Genomic DNA, 15,222 nt, shown 5'->3' on the forward strand with positions numbered 1-15,222 from the left:
AGGGGGAAGGAGGCAGGAGGACCCCGACTTCACCCATCGGCTTCTATCTGACATCACTCAACAATGGCGACCCCTGTGGAGAGAGAGAGAGACCGAGAGAGGCAAAACACAATTTACAAGATTTTAAACAGACATGTATTTATCGTTATCACAATCTTTTATTTAGTTATTTGGTTCACGTAACACAACGTGATTTGGAATGACTGCGTTAACTAAGATAACAATTTCAGCCATCTTTGTCATTTACATTTGCCTCAAACGCTTTGAGGTCGGAATGGGACAATCCAAGTGTGATAAATCTGACATCCCAACTTCCTTGAATGTAGCAAAAGTTCAGTTTATTTATTATTATTATTATTTTTACTTCATGCATTTGCAATGCCATGATTTAGTTAGGTAAGTACACAGTCATAGCCATTAATGCTAAAAAAGAAATTGGCATAGTAATTGATTTTGGTTTTGGCGAAGTGTTTCTTATTTTCGTTTTTTGGTTTCAGCCATGTTATGTTTATCACTTACATAACCTTTATAAGTAAGACAAACACCAGCTAGCAGTTTCTGCACTTTCTTTACTAACAGGTGCCGTAGTACAATACAATATCTCGCCGCTAGGGCGACACACAGTGTGGTATCCAACAGCAACAAAAAGTAGTGCCCATTACACTATAATGGCACAATAAAATGTTTGTTTTAAAGCAAATACAAAACAAGCCAAACATTTTCATTTCAGTGCATCTTTATGAGAATGATTTCCTCTTTATTGAGTTCAATTACACGTTGGGGAATTCAAATTCAGCTCAGCATACTGTCAAGTCACTTCAAATTCATCTATTTGATTTAATTGAATTCTGAATTTTGGGTACAATTTACAAGCTGCACTTGCTATGTAATGTGGCTAAAAACAGCAGTGCACATGCCCTCCTCCAAGTAACTTATAATAAGTACCATCATCACAAGAGGCTAGAGTAGACTAACCATGCAACACCGAACAAGAGAGAACAGACAGAGCTAATGTTACCCGCTAAGCTAATGTGCCCCCAACACCAGAAAAATGCTCCTATGCACAGTACCATTTTACAGAGATCTTTCTGGAACCGCATTAAAGCGAAGAGTAACCAGCAAATTATCAGAAGGGAAGATAATAGCATTACAGTAAAAAAAAAGAAAAGAAAAAAGAAAAGAAAATGAATCAATTTTGCTTGCTTTTCTAAACCCGTTTAAAAACTTGAAAAGGACTGCCTCCCACACAGCCACTTTATTGTCCTTACATTAGAGTAATAGCTTTTAATTCTTAGATGGTAGTTTCTGTTATACTTGTAAATCTGTGTCTGAAAAATTGCTTTTATTATTATATTTTTGTCATTTGGCCCTAGCATAAACCCCCGACAACTAGGATCATTGAGACACACAAACCCCTTAAACGCTGGCTCAAGGAGGAGATATAATTATGAGCACCAATCCATTCTAAGTAATCTTCATTTAAATTGACATTTAATAATACTAAGTCACTGCTGCACTCTGTGCAATGGACCCAGACCCCCCTGAACGTGATCTCTGGCCTCCATGTGTCATCATTAAAATACAATTAAATGACAAGCCTCTTCTACAGTGATTAGCTGTGTTTATCCCCATATCGTCTAGCACATGCACATCAGTATAACATGCATGTCCCCATGATAATGTTTGGATAAAACCATCAAAATAGAATAGGCAAGTGCATATACACATACATGAAAATGTGGTGTTCAAGTATGATCGTTTCCCAGGCATCTTCTTTTAATTGAATCAAAAAAAGAAAGTCAACAAAATATTACAAATCTAGAAGAAAGACAAACCATAGTGGTGCCAACAAAACAAATATTAAAAATAAAATTTAAATTTTTTTACAGCAGAATTCCAACTGAGCCTGCTTATATGAATCTTTACATTTGTAACTTTATCTAAGCAGTTTCATCATTTATAATGTCGAGAGAGCAACCTGCAAATCCACAGTAAAATGTCTCACTTTGTAAGAAGGATGAAACCCTTTTCATGGTCCTCGGTATTTACGTTTAGTACAAAAAGCCCCAGCCGCAGATGTTTCTTTAGATTTCATGATGGGTGGTATTGAATATGTCAACAGAACACTGAAGAGTAAGTGAAGGCTGTTGTGAAAACATCTTACACAGAACCACAGGGAACATCAATCAGGCCTGGCATTCCACCGTAAGGACATGATGTTAAAATCATTTCCTGGCTTGGCCAGTTGATAAATGTTGAGAACAGCCTCAGGTGTCATTAAAAGATGCCAGCGCGGTGATGCTTTCAAGTCATGTCACCCTCATTAGCGGACCTTCCACACAGCCACGGGCATTTAACTACTTCTGGACACATCAATTGAAAGACAGGCCAAGTAATTCACTTTGATGGTCCCACTTCGGCAATAGACACGAGGACACATTTCTTATTATTCGCTTCAGCGCATGTTAAAATAATATTAGTGTAAATCAGTGCCCGTGTTTGATGTACAAAACAGGTAAGGGGCATTTTCAAATAATTTGATCAATAACGATTAAGACATACCCCATTGAATTTCCTTTTGAACAGAGGGGGCAAATCCAGGTCCAGAAAGTAAAAACCCTGCCACAGTTTGGTGCTAGCTAACGAGCTCCCTAGTTAGCTCCCCAGATGCTCGGTGACCTGCTAGCGAGCTCGCTAGCTAGCACCTAGGGCTAAAGCCAAACTGTGACAGGGCTTTTACTTTTTGAACCTGGATTTGCCACCTCTGCTTTTGAAAATATATTATTTAATTATTTTATTGTTTACTGATATGAGTATTTGAATTATCTGCAATTTTTACCATCCAAATGGTAATAAATAGGGCTGTCAGTTTAACATGTTAATTAGACTAATTACGCTGCAAATTAATGCATTATAAAAATTAACAGAAGTCCCACAGCCAAGCCATTAGGCTTTTCTACATAGAATACCCAAAAGGCAGCCCAGTGGCTGGATTAGTCCCACCATTTATTTGCAAATGAGGCAATAACTGTCTCGCCCAACTAATTTTGTAAACAGAAGGGCTTGGAAGCAGGCGAGCCTTTGCCACACCCACCAAAATCCGCCCGTGTGATGCTGAGCTCACAGTAGAACATCGTGTGGAGACAGTATTTCTACAACATGGCATTTGATACAGTATTAGGGCGTCCAGAGGATGGTTGTTGTCGCTGCAAAGCTCGCGTCAGGTCCATTTTTAATAACCTGCCAGGCTTCCACACACATCTCCAAGAAGAAAACAATCTACTAACATCAGATTTACAAGGGTTAACAAATCGGCTCTTGAAGATCAAGGTTGCCTACCCTTGGGCTACCATACAGTGCTGTATAAATGGTTGTTTTTCTGGAATTTTCTCCTCTCTCCGCTAAGGACCGCTGGAGGTCTGACAGAGTGACCACTGGGTTCATGGTCATCTTCCTGACTAAGATCCTTCTCCCCCGATTGCTCAGTTTAGATGGGGGGCCATCTCTAAGAAGAGCGCTTGTGGTTTGGACCTCCTTCCATTTACGGGTGATGGTGGCTTCAAAGCAGCAGAAACTTTTCTGTTCCCTTTCTCAGATTTGTGCTTCGAGACAATCACAAGCTCAATTTTATGCTTTGTGGCAAAGGCTGCCTATACTTAGTTGCATGTGATTTAAGTATTTTTTTTTTTTTAATACATAATTTTTTCCTCACATAGTCATTATTTTGATTTATTTCATTTTGCAAAGAGGCTGTAACAAAACTAAACCTGCAAAAGGTGAAGCGTTGTGAATACATATGTGTATATTGTACTGTTTTTTTTGTTGTTGTTGCTCTTGTTATACTGTGTTAAGCATTAGCTGTACTGTAACTGTACTTGAACGACAAACTGCAAAGACATTTCCCCCCTTTTTTGTACATAAAGAGACATCATATTTAAGCTTTTTATAAGTATATTTCGACCATCTTTTTTGAGGAGGTAAAGCATGAAGGCTTTCCTTCATAATGTGCCGAAATAGATTTTGAGCCTTGATTCTTCAGTGAACGAGGGCCATCTAGTGGACAAAAGAAGTCAAAGCAACCTATAGTGAAACATTCACTCACTCATCTTTCAGCAATAATAGTGATACTGATCAATGTAATTTTTAAAGAAGACTCTTTGCATTAATTTAAGTTGCCATATATATATATATATATATATATATATATATATATATATATATATATATATATATATGTTTTTTAAAATCATAAATAAAAATAAATATCAGTGGACGTGTGCATTATAACAGGAATACGAGACAAGTTTTAATAAAAAAAATTAAATTAAATCTCCCTAATAGAACGTTTTAAGCAGCTCCTCCTTCACGCTCGCTGTTTTTTTTTTCTTCGGAGAAAATATCATCCACGTGGCAATGATAATGCTGGAAGACATACATATTTGCAAGCTGCTTCCTACAAAACTTATTTGACGGTATAAGATCCAAACGATCCAAACTTTTGAACGTTGCTTTTCACTGGTCACCATTACTAACGTAGAACCCCCCGACATTCATGTTCAATATTTTGGTGGTTATTACACTTTTTTTCTAAACTTTATTTAACAAACGAGAATGAGATATGCCTCATCAAACTGCGACAACTGCTCATTCTTCCAGGAAGGCACGCGTATGTGCTGTCCACACTGAAACGCAATAGGCAGCATTTTGGGATCTATCCACTCTGTGGTCCACTTATGAAGGTAATCGTTTTCAGGCTCCAAAACGGTGCCTCATGTGGACGTAATGCCCAAACGGCAAAAAACAAAACAAAACACTTGAACTGAAACACTTTTGTGGACGGGGCCTAAAACAAACCAAAACCAAAAAAAAAAACAGATCATCACACTTAAATGTGTCCTGGTGATTGCAAAGAAATAAGCATAAGCATAATAAGGTATGTAATTGATTAAGAAGTAGCTACTGAATTTGTATTTCCTTTACAAAGTATTAAAGACACGTGTAAATTGAGGGATGTTTTGAGTTAACCTTTTTTTTTAATGAGTTTGCAAGCTATTGCAACATGAGTTATTATTATATTAATATTTATTAGAATTTTTATTAAAAGCAATAGATTCAAATTAGAGAATTTTGATTAATCATGATTGATCACTTAATTAAAAAGGCTTTTATCAACATATTTTGCCCGCCAAATTTGAAGAGCTCCTGTTATGTGTTAATTATTTTGACATTTAATGTTATGAGGGCGTCAACATTATTTTGCATACACTGCACATGTTCATCTTTTTCAAATCAGTTAATTATTTAGTCAAAATGAATAGAATGATTAATCTACGTTAATACATGATTAGTGCAATCATTTTTTGTGATTAATCAATGAGTTAATGCTTTAACTTTGACAGCACTAATTAAAAATAATAAGAAAAACAAGCAGATAAAAAAAAAGGTTTGTAAATATAAGTACTGAGATAAAAGTTTTTACAGCACAGCGTACACAACCAAGTCTGGTGAATTGTGGAACATCACATGTTAGTTTCTTTATTGAGGAAAGTTAATCAATACTTACAATATTCAATGACAACATACAATTAAATGAAAATATACAAATAAATAAAGAAATAATTACTTAGAAATGTATATTCATAATGGAAAGTGTCAGAATAAAATACAGAAAGAACTATAGTGCGGACAAAGCTTGAACAGGAGGTGACTTTGACAATGCGTCCTTTTCATAAGTAACCAAGCCCATTTCGACCAAAGTGGCAAAACAGAGAGATGTTAAAACACAGACAAGAGAACTGCAAGCAAATGAGACACAACACACAATTAGCTTATACAAACAATGGCATTCAAAAACAAATTAAGATAAAAACACAAGTGTTGACTTATGAAAAAAAAAAAAAGGTTTATATCTGTCTGTCTATCTGTCATGTACAGTACAATGTACAGTTGAACTGTACAGTAATGGAAATTCCTATTGTGAAAATTACTTTACCTGTATGATAAAGAGCGTGACAACGCCTGCTCCGGTGCTCCGATAGTTTCCTGCAAACCAGTCTCTCAGTTTTATGAGACAACCCTGAAATAAGAGAAAAACCATCACATCTTTAACCTCAAGGGTATAACTATATGTACTGTGTATATATGCAATATAAATAAACACATTGATACAGTATATATATGAATATATTTGGGCTTGATGTATTTCATTATTTCCATGTATTTGCATCTAGATCTGATACACATATTAGGAAGCAGCCCTTTCGCCCATTTTTAATGTGAGCAAAAGTATTGGAGCATGTGACTGCCAGATGGCTTTCTTGCCTAGAAGTGTCTGATCAAATTGATCCTTCCATCCATTTTTTGTACCACTTTGTACTCGCTAGTGTCAAGGGTGAGCTGGAGCCGATCCCAGTGGACTTTGGGCGAGACGGTTTTCTCTGGACAGTCACCAGCCAATTGCAGGTCAGTTTATAGTTATTTAAATAATGTCACATGTCTATGCTCAGTTTCACATTTGTGTTTTGTCTGAAAAGTAAAAAGACTATAATTTCATACTGCTTAGTGCACCCAAAAAGAAAAAGAAAAAAAAAACCCTAAGCTCTGTCTATGAAATTGTTGTGTAGGCACAATGGAGGAGCCGGCCACTATTCCTTATGTGGGATATGCAAGTCCATTTTTAGTACAGTAAGCCCCTGCCGTTCTGCGGTTCCCTATTCACCAATTAATTTAGGCTATTTGTTGGTGTTGGTGTTTTTGTGTGAAAACCCATCCAAAAAACTCACCTATTTAGTGAATCTGTACATTTTTTGGGCTCTGAGTTTCCAGAAGATTGCACCAAAGCTGTGGCTAGTAGGAAAGTAGTAATTGTGTCAACAAAGTAAGTGAAGTGATACATTAGTTTGAAGTGATGCTGTGTTTTGTGATCATAGTTTGTGCCATATTGAGGGTTTAAACTTTTAATGGAGGAAATTAGAAAATAATCTGTTGTGGGGTTCATTGCTATTTAACTAATTTGCTCCCAAAAACATATATAAACGTTCTATTTTAAATATTGCCATGGTCCCAAAAACACATTCTACATTTATTTTTTTTTTAAATTTTTTTTTTAATGCTAGAGCATTGAAGAGAACGCTTGATGCAATGGTAGTTATTACCAAAAACGGCCACAGGTGGCAGTAGAGTATAAGAGATCAGACAAGGCCATGTTGCAACAAGCTTTTTTCCCATGTTTTCAGCAGGTTTGTGAATAATGATGAAACTTAGCTATATTCCAATGCTAATTGCTGCAAAACGGAAACAGATAGAAACATACTTTTTTTTCCTGATGAAAGAAGAGACTCTAATCTTTCTTTTGGTAGGTTCCATGTTTTATAGCAATTGAACACAATATTTTGTGGGCCTTGCAAAATCAGTCAAAATCCAGTAAAACAGCCGGGAGCGAAGGGGGTTGCTTCAGTGAAAATGGCAGGGAGTGAATGAGTTCACGGCAGGGCTTGGTGTGGGTGTGTGAGGGTGTGCACAACCATTTCAAGTAATGAATTCTAATGTTCAAAATCTGGGCACAAATATAAAAATTCACATAATATCCCATTTCGGGTCTAAATTGCGGAGCCTTTGTTTGACACAAAGTTGTTTGATCCTGAGGATTTTCATCACTATACCAAAGTAGCCCAGCCTACATCTGAGGTCAATTGTTAATGTACATGTCTTGTAGAATAAAATGATGTGATATTTTTTAATCTTTTTGAGAGTGGGTTACCTCTTGCCAGTTGGTGTGGATAGGGAAGGTGCAAGGATCCTGTTCACAACATGAGATGGGAACTTCTCCCATCCAGTCTGCCTCACCATGTACTCCACAACACTTAAACTGAACAGAGAGCAAGAAAAAGAGTCAAAATTTAATGCTGGGCAACAACATTCATTTGTACAGAGGGAACTTGATATCCATAATGTATATTTCAACATTAAGTGTACACAACAAGGGGCCCATCAGGATGCCTATAATAAAGTTATATTTAAGTAAAGAGAGTCATTTACTAGGTGCTGGACGGCATCAAAATCTTCTTTAATGGTCTGGTTCTCTCCCGGACTGAACAGTCTGTAGATCTCCAAACTTTGTGTCAGGTCTTTCTCAAAATATGTGTCTATCTGTACAGTAGACACAAACTCTGTTATTTGGAATATCACAGTAAATAGACAAAAATGGCCTAATTGTTACTTGATGGCATTATAGACTTTTGCCAGCAGAAACACGAGATAAATAATGTGTGATGCACATAATTGCCCATACTGACAGTCAAGATGTTAAGCTTGTTTGAAGAGGTGCAATATAAAACATTTACTACCACTCTGCTGTAAACCAGGAACACACACGCCATGGCCAGCTCGACCAGCATCAGGATGAACAGCAGGATGAAAAACTGCAAATAAAGGAATTGTGTTCATATAAGATCATTAGTAACTAAATGGAAATTTGTTTTTTCATCCAAAACTACAACTCACATTCATGAGTTGCATTTGCATCTATAGCTTCTGTTTAACTGGTGAATTTGTTGATGAACTCCATGTTAATCATTCATCTTCAAATTTAGACACATTTGTATTCAGATGGAACACCCTAATCATTCTGAAAATGAAACATAAGGCCTACGATGCAGCTTTCAAGTGGAAGATGAGCAACCTGGTTATTCACAGAGGCAATCGAACTGCTGCACATGAGCTTGGAGTAAATGTATCTTCATTCTTACTTCATGCTTTTTCCTCTTCTCTATTTATTTTCTACAGACTCTTCTTTCATATTTGTATGTGCAATATATGCCTCTCAAAAACTAGTGAGGAATTTTGAGGTACATCAATATATTCAGTTTTCTGTTCAGTACTGAGAAAATCCAGTACTGCTGCTGAGGCCACCTAATCAGGATTCACACTCACACTGATGATCAGGCAGCGGTTCTCCTTCATGGCTCCAAGCACACCCAGATAACACACGCAGGTAACAATAGTGCCAGTGACCACCAGGGTGTTGGCGGGGTAGATGGGCCAGAAAGTCGTGACGAGAGACGCAAACTTGGAGTGGATGCTCTGAAATATGCCAAAGGCAACCACAAATGCCCCACACAGCTCCAGCACAGACAAGAAACAACGCAGTTATTGTTGTGGCAGTCCCATTTTGGGTTTGAAATCAATTCAGTAGTAGTTTTTAGCACTTACCCAGCACAGGAAGTTGAGAAATACCATCAGGTTTTTCAAGCAGTTTACACAGGAGCGATCCATTCCTTAATTCTGTGCAGTCTTACTCCAAGCAACAGAGATGTGTTTTGACAGACAAAGTGAGACTGCTCTTTTTGGTGGCTGTGTTTACACCACAATAGTGTTTGATATGGTGACACACACTAAGCCATAAACACGATGAGCACTTGTGACCTATTCAGGCTCACTTCACTTTGTTTCAACCGACTTCATAATGTCTGAGTCCTCTAGAACAGTGGTTCTCAACCTTTTTAAAGTGATGTGAACTTTTGTTAAATATTTTTTTTTTAGCCAAGTACCCCCTAACCAGCAAAAAACATTTTTGGTTGGAAAAAAAACCCCAACAACAACACATAAGCGCGATGCCATCGTTGTCTGATTTATTCAACTTTGGAACTTCTTTTGTACAGTGGTCTCCCTTAAATTATTTGGAATTCAAAAGAAAAAAAAAAGAAAAAAAGGGGAATTAACTATATTACAAATAAATATTTGTGCACAGAAATATTATCAACATTAAGCGTCCTCCCTTTGGATCTTTGTTCATAAAATTTGTTTTAAAAAATAAATCATTAATTTTAAATCAAAATTTCAAATGATTGATAGGTGAATCCTAGATGTCATATGACAGTTTGGGTCATACCATTTTGGTTTGATGAGGCTGGGTTTTAGGACAATAAAATTGAATACAGACGCTCCCCTACTTACGAACATTCGAGTTACGAACAACGGTACATACGAACATGTCTGCGCGCATGCGCGCATGTCAAAAAATGTTCGGAAAGAGATGCTTTAAGTTAGATTTTGTATTGCGCACCCTTTTCCGAGTACTGTAGTGCTTCTTTCCGCCGCTAATTCCGACGCTTGGCGCTGTGAGAGCTCACCCAGTATTGGAGGCTCAGCAACGTGTCGAGGAGGAGGAAGAAGAAGAAACGCCTGTCGCTCATAGGTAAAGCCATCGCACTCTTCAAGCAGCAAGACCCAAATATTGAACGTTGCACAAAGGTTGCAAATCAATTGAATGATGCCATACAGTGCTACCGCATCATTTATGATGAAAAAAGAAGAAAACTGTGCAATCGTCGTTAGATCGCTTCTTTCAGCCAGTTTCTAGTAAATCCTCCAAGGAAGATACTCATCAACCCTCATCTTCTTCTCCTCGACCCTCAACTTCTTCCTACATTGAAGTTACGGAGGAGGAAGTAACTTTTGAAGCCCATTCCAGCGACGACGAAGAACCTCTCATGATATAAAATCCTCCTCTTCCTCCTCCTCCTCCTCCATCAAATCCTTAAGCATCGAGTACATCTTCCAAAAGTCAGTTAAACTTCATTTTATTTATCTTATTACGTACATGTACATACTGTGTGTGTCTCTCGCTCTCTCTCTCTAACATACGTAGTACAGTACTGTACGTATTCTCTTTAAACATAAATTATAATACAAAATATAGCACTGAAGCAACTTACGAACAAATTCACCTTACGAACGATCGCTCGGAACGTAACTCGTTCGTAAGTTGGGGAGCGTCTGTAGTCAAGTACTGGTGGGCAGTAGGAACTCGTGTCTGACAACCAGAAAAAAAGAATCCCCTGCACACTGACAGAACGTCACTTTAAGAGTTTATTTGAGCAAAACAACGCGTTGAGCGTCATCAAGTTTACCTCAAATCTGACACAGTCATTTCCAAGTGTTCTTAAGTGCTACAGATCAAATGACTTTTTTTTTCATTTATTTATTCTATACACAATTTAAACAATGCACAATAGCAGGCACTAATAATAGTATTACATTCACCACGAAAGGCCACAACAACATCACAACAAAACAACTCAAATCCTGTGATTCATTGATTTCACGAGGTTCAACAGTGGATAGTTCATGAATCCAAAAGCTTCTCTTCTCAGAAGTTGCTTGATGGTGTCACCACCTCTCGGATTAGACGCTACTCTTTCTATACCAATAAATCTGAGGGAAGCTGCAGAACCATGATTTTTATCTTTATAATGTCTGGCAATAGCATAAGCAAAATTATTATTTTTAATAGCCACTTTATGCTCTGCAATCCCCAATTTTAGATTATGCTTTGTTTGGCCAACATACATTGTGCCACCTGGGCAAATGAGAACATAAATGACATGTGTGGAAAGACAATTAATAAATTGTTTTATCTTGAATTTCTTACCCAAACGGGGATGATTAAATATATTTCTTAATTAATTGTGTTGGCACAATGTGCACATTTTCCACATATGTAGTTCAACAGAGCAAGCCAATTAGTTGGTGAAGGTTCGACATACATAGAATTGACAACAGTGTCTCTCACATTTCTACCTCTTTCAAAACAAAATCGGGGTCTGGAGTCCAATAGATGGTTTATCCACACATTTTAGTACTTTCCAATGTTTATTGATAATATGTTTAACTTGCTTTGAAGCTGTAGAATATTCAGACACATAAGTGATTCTATTTGCATTTTTATGCTGAGAAGGTGTGTGTGTGTGGGGGGGGCCTTAATAGTTCTTCCTTCTCCCTTTTATTAGCCTTCTCAATCGCCATATCAATTGTATCAATGTCATAGCCCGCTGTTTAAAACATTCAGACATTCCTTGAGCCTTAAAACCCATCTGTGTTATGTGTCCATTTTCAGTCATTTTTATGTTTTTCTGTGTTTCATCAAAAAAAAAAAGGAGGATGATTAAAATTATGGCGATCAGGGCGAAGAAAATAGTGAGTGGCTCTCAAAAAATAAAAAAAACTATTATGGCCTCCTACTCACGAAGTGGCCGCACATTATGTCCCCCCTCCCATTCCTAACTCCGGGCCAACCCTCTACGCAGTAGCCAGAATCAGCAGCCCCGAAACTGCGTTTGATTTTTTTTCAACGAGGGCATCATACAGCGAATTTTAGACATGACAAACCTCCAAGGGCTCAGGTCAGTCACTTCTTGGAGCACACTGACTGTCAGGGAGCTGCGTGCTTACTTGGGGCTGCTGATTCTGGCAGGGTTATACAAATCAAAGCACGAGGCAACGATCAGCTTATGGGACAAGGATAGCGGACGGCCCATACTTTCAAAAACTATGGCCCATGGACGCTTCTGCCAAATCAACCGGACAATTAGGTTTGATGACAGACTCCTCAGGCCACAACGTCACCACCAAAATAAACTGTCCCCTGTCAGCGAAATATGGAATATGTGGAATGCCCTCTTGCCAAAAATGTACAACCTAGGAAGGGATATATGCATTGATGAGCAGCTAGTCTCATTTTCAGGCCGCTGCTCATTTCGGCAATATATGCCATCTAAGCCGGCTAAATATGGCCTTAATATGGACCCTGTGCGATGTCAGCAATTCATATGCCTGGAGCATGCAGGTGTACACAGGAAAGCCTGCTGGAGGCCAGAGAGAAAAGAAGTAGGCGATGAGGGTGGTTTTGGACCTGTGTTCCCCATTGGAGGGCCACATAGTGACCAAAAAAAGAAAAGGCATTGGTAGGAACAATCCACAAAAACAAGGCAGAGCTTCCTCCGCAGCTTGTGAAAGTGACTGACAGAGAGGTCCTTTCCAGCCTTTTTGCTTTTACAAAAGATCACACTTAGGTCTCGTACGTTCCAAAGAAGGAGAAAAATGTCCTCATCTTGAGCACGCAGCACACGGCACTGAAAAGAAAAAACCCAAAGTCATTCAGGATTATAACAAGTCCAAAGGTGCTGGGGATCATCTGGACCAGGTAAGCACGTGTTTTGCATATCAAGGTTTGTCTTTGTAAAAGCTGTCTTATCAAAGCTGTCTTGTCATCTGATTTTTTTATTTGTGTGTGTGTGTGTTTTTTCAGGCCTGTGTCACATACTCCTGCCGTCGGCGGGCACAGAGGTGGCCCATGTGTGTTTTCTTACAAATGCCGGACATTTCTTGCTACAATGCATTTGTGCTTTTCACTGTGATTTACCCTGAATGTAACCAGAAGAAAAGCTACAAGCGGTGGCTCTTCCTTGAGGAGCTAGGCAAGGCTCTAATTTGGCCTGAAATTTTGAAACGGGAAGCAAAGCCTTCTGCCGAAGGCTTTGTGGAGCACGTGGAGCATGCAGAGCAGCGTGCTGGACCCCCGTCTAAGCGCAAACAATGTGGCCTTTGCACAAAGCCACTTCGGGCTTCAAACGTTTGCACAAAATGTGGAACTTACATTTGCAAAAAACACATCAAGGCCCATTGCATTAAATGTTAAATGAAAAAAAAAGTAGTTCTGGTGTTTAGTTAGTAGTAGTTCTTCGTTTCAGTAACTGGTGTTTAATGTTCATGAATTCTGCATATTTGTTCTAAAAAGTTACTCATAAATTCTGTCATCAAAATCAGTTATTGTGACTGTGACCTTCTTCTAAAGAAAACATTCTCCTGTTACAACTTATTGACTTATTAAAGGATCTAATTATGTCATATGAAATATTTTACTTAATTACAAGAATTTAGTGCTGTTCAGAAAACTGCCATTGTGTAAAAACTGGGCATGCATAAAAAATTATATTGTTATGACTTATGGACTTATTCAAGCCTCTAACTGTGTCATATAAAATATTCAAATTAGACTTTTATTTTATATATATATACAGCATAGTTAGTTTTGCTACTACAGTAATGCTGCTATTATTGTCCATAGGGGGCATTAAAAAACAATCAAATAACAATAATAATAATAAATCCCATCAATATATCATTAGCTCATATTAGCTTTAGCCACAGGTGCTTCTACTCAACAGGTGGAAATTAGCTCGTTTACCTGGTGAGTAGAAGCACCTGTGGCTAAAGCCACTCTGTGGTAAGGTTTTTACTTTCTGGTTCTGGATTCCCCCAACAACAAAAAATAATATATATATAAAATTTCAAATTAACTTTAACTGTAGCAAAAATGCCCCTAGTCATTATGTTGCAGTTTGTAAACAAAAAAGAAAAAGAAAAAAAAACAAGCATACATTGAAAGTGTCATAAATAAATAAATAATAAAAATAAATAAAAATAAATAAATAAATAAATAATAATAATAAAAATAAAAAAAAAATAATAATAAAATATATATATATATATATATATATATATATATATATATATATAGAATAAAAAATATTTATTTAAAAAACATTTTTTGAGTTATAAACCTTCTGGTAGTACACATTTTCATGTTCATGTAATACCAATTGCACATACACAACTGGGTGGCATGTTGCTTTTGACTATTGTCCAGCAGATGGCAGCATCCACATAGCGAAGTCATTAACTTTCTGACATTCTGGTAAATAACATAGCCTCCCAAAACCACGGAAATGTGGAGCTACGACAGAGCTCAAAAATAAAATACATACCACATATAGCTACAATGTGTTGATTGTATTGTACACTACTATACCACAAATAAAGTGTGCATTCAGAATACAAAATGTCTTAAAAAAGAGGGGGGAGAAAATTAAAAAAAAAATGAAAAAGGTAGTTTTCTAAGTACCTATCAAAACAGGGAACTTAGAGCTGTATAATGCACTAACACAGCTTCTTGAATGTTTGTCATACCTTCCTGAAAATGCTTTTACTATTACAGTAAACTAAGTTAGAAGTGTCATTCATGAACAAGGTTCAAACGACTTTGGCCCTGGAGTACTTCCATTAAAAGTACCAGATTAAACTGCAAACAAAATTTTAACAGTCATTAGAAACACACACAAACTACACTAAAAATCTTTGAAACATATACCGTGGTGAGTTTTTTTTAAAAAAATTATAAAAAAATGAAAAAGAATCCCTGAAAGTTTGGAATCAGCTTCACCCTTTGTCAGCTGAGATAAAAGGATTCCAGCTTGCCTCATTGAAAACAGGAAGCAGCAGGGTGCTGTTTCGTACACAACTTCTTCAAGTATTTATTTCATGGAACTACAGCTACTTGCCCATTTGTGTTGCTACAAACCCAAATGGCAGTGCTGAGAATGG

General features: G+C 37.3%; 1 protein-coding gene across 3 annotated transcripts; it reads right to left on the reverse strand.

Moving 5' to 3' along the window:
- Positions 1-5,509: 5,509 nt before the first annotated feature.
- LOC144049210 (leukocyte surface antigen CD53-like) lies at positions 5,510-9,313 on the reverse strand. 3 transcript variants are annotated; one of them, XR_013293513.1, is made up of 8 exons: positions 9,211-9,313; positions 8,932-9,120; positions 8,343-8,420; positions 8,038-8,148; positions 7,760-7,867; positions 6,783-6,846; positions 5,993-6,076; positions 5,739-5,795 (listed from the first exon to the last, which is right to left on the reverse strand). XR_013293513.1 is itself a non-coding variant. In XM_077561923.1 (7 exons), the coding sequence occupies exons 1-7, from the start codon at positions 9,271-9,273 to the stop codon at positions 5,727-5,729; spliced, it is 699 nt and encodes a 232-aa protein (XP_077418049.1). In that variant the 5' UTR covers positions 9,274-9,313; the 3' UTR covers positions 5,510-5,726. The 3 variants fall into 3 exon arrangements, 2 of the variants coding, with proteins under 2 accessions (XP_077418049.1, XP_077418048.1); XM_077561923.1 differs by lacking the exon at positions 6,783-6,846 and having other exon boundaries at positions 5,510-5,795; positions 8,346-8,420; XM_077561922.1 differs by lacking the exon at positions 6,783-6,846 and having other exon boundaries at positions 5,510-5,795.
- Between the last annotated feature and the right edge of the window lie 5,909 nt (positions 9,314-15,222).

This window comes from Vanacampus margaritifer, chromosome 3 (assembly GCF_051991255.1).
Source record: "Vanacampus margaritifer isolate UIUO_Vmar chromosome 3, RoL_Vmar_1.0, whole genome shotgun sequence".
Classification (NCBI taxonomy): domain Eukaryota; kingdom Metazoa; phylum Chordata; class Actinopteri; order Syngnathiformes; family Syngnathidae; genus Vanacampus; species Vanacampus margaritifer.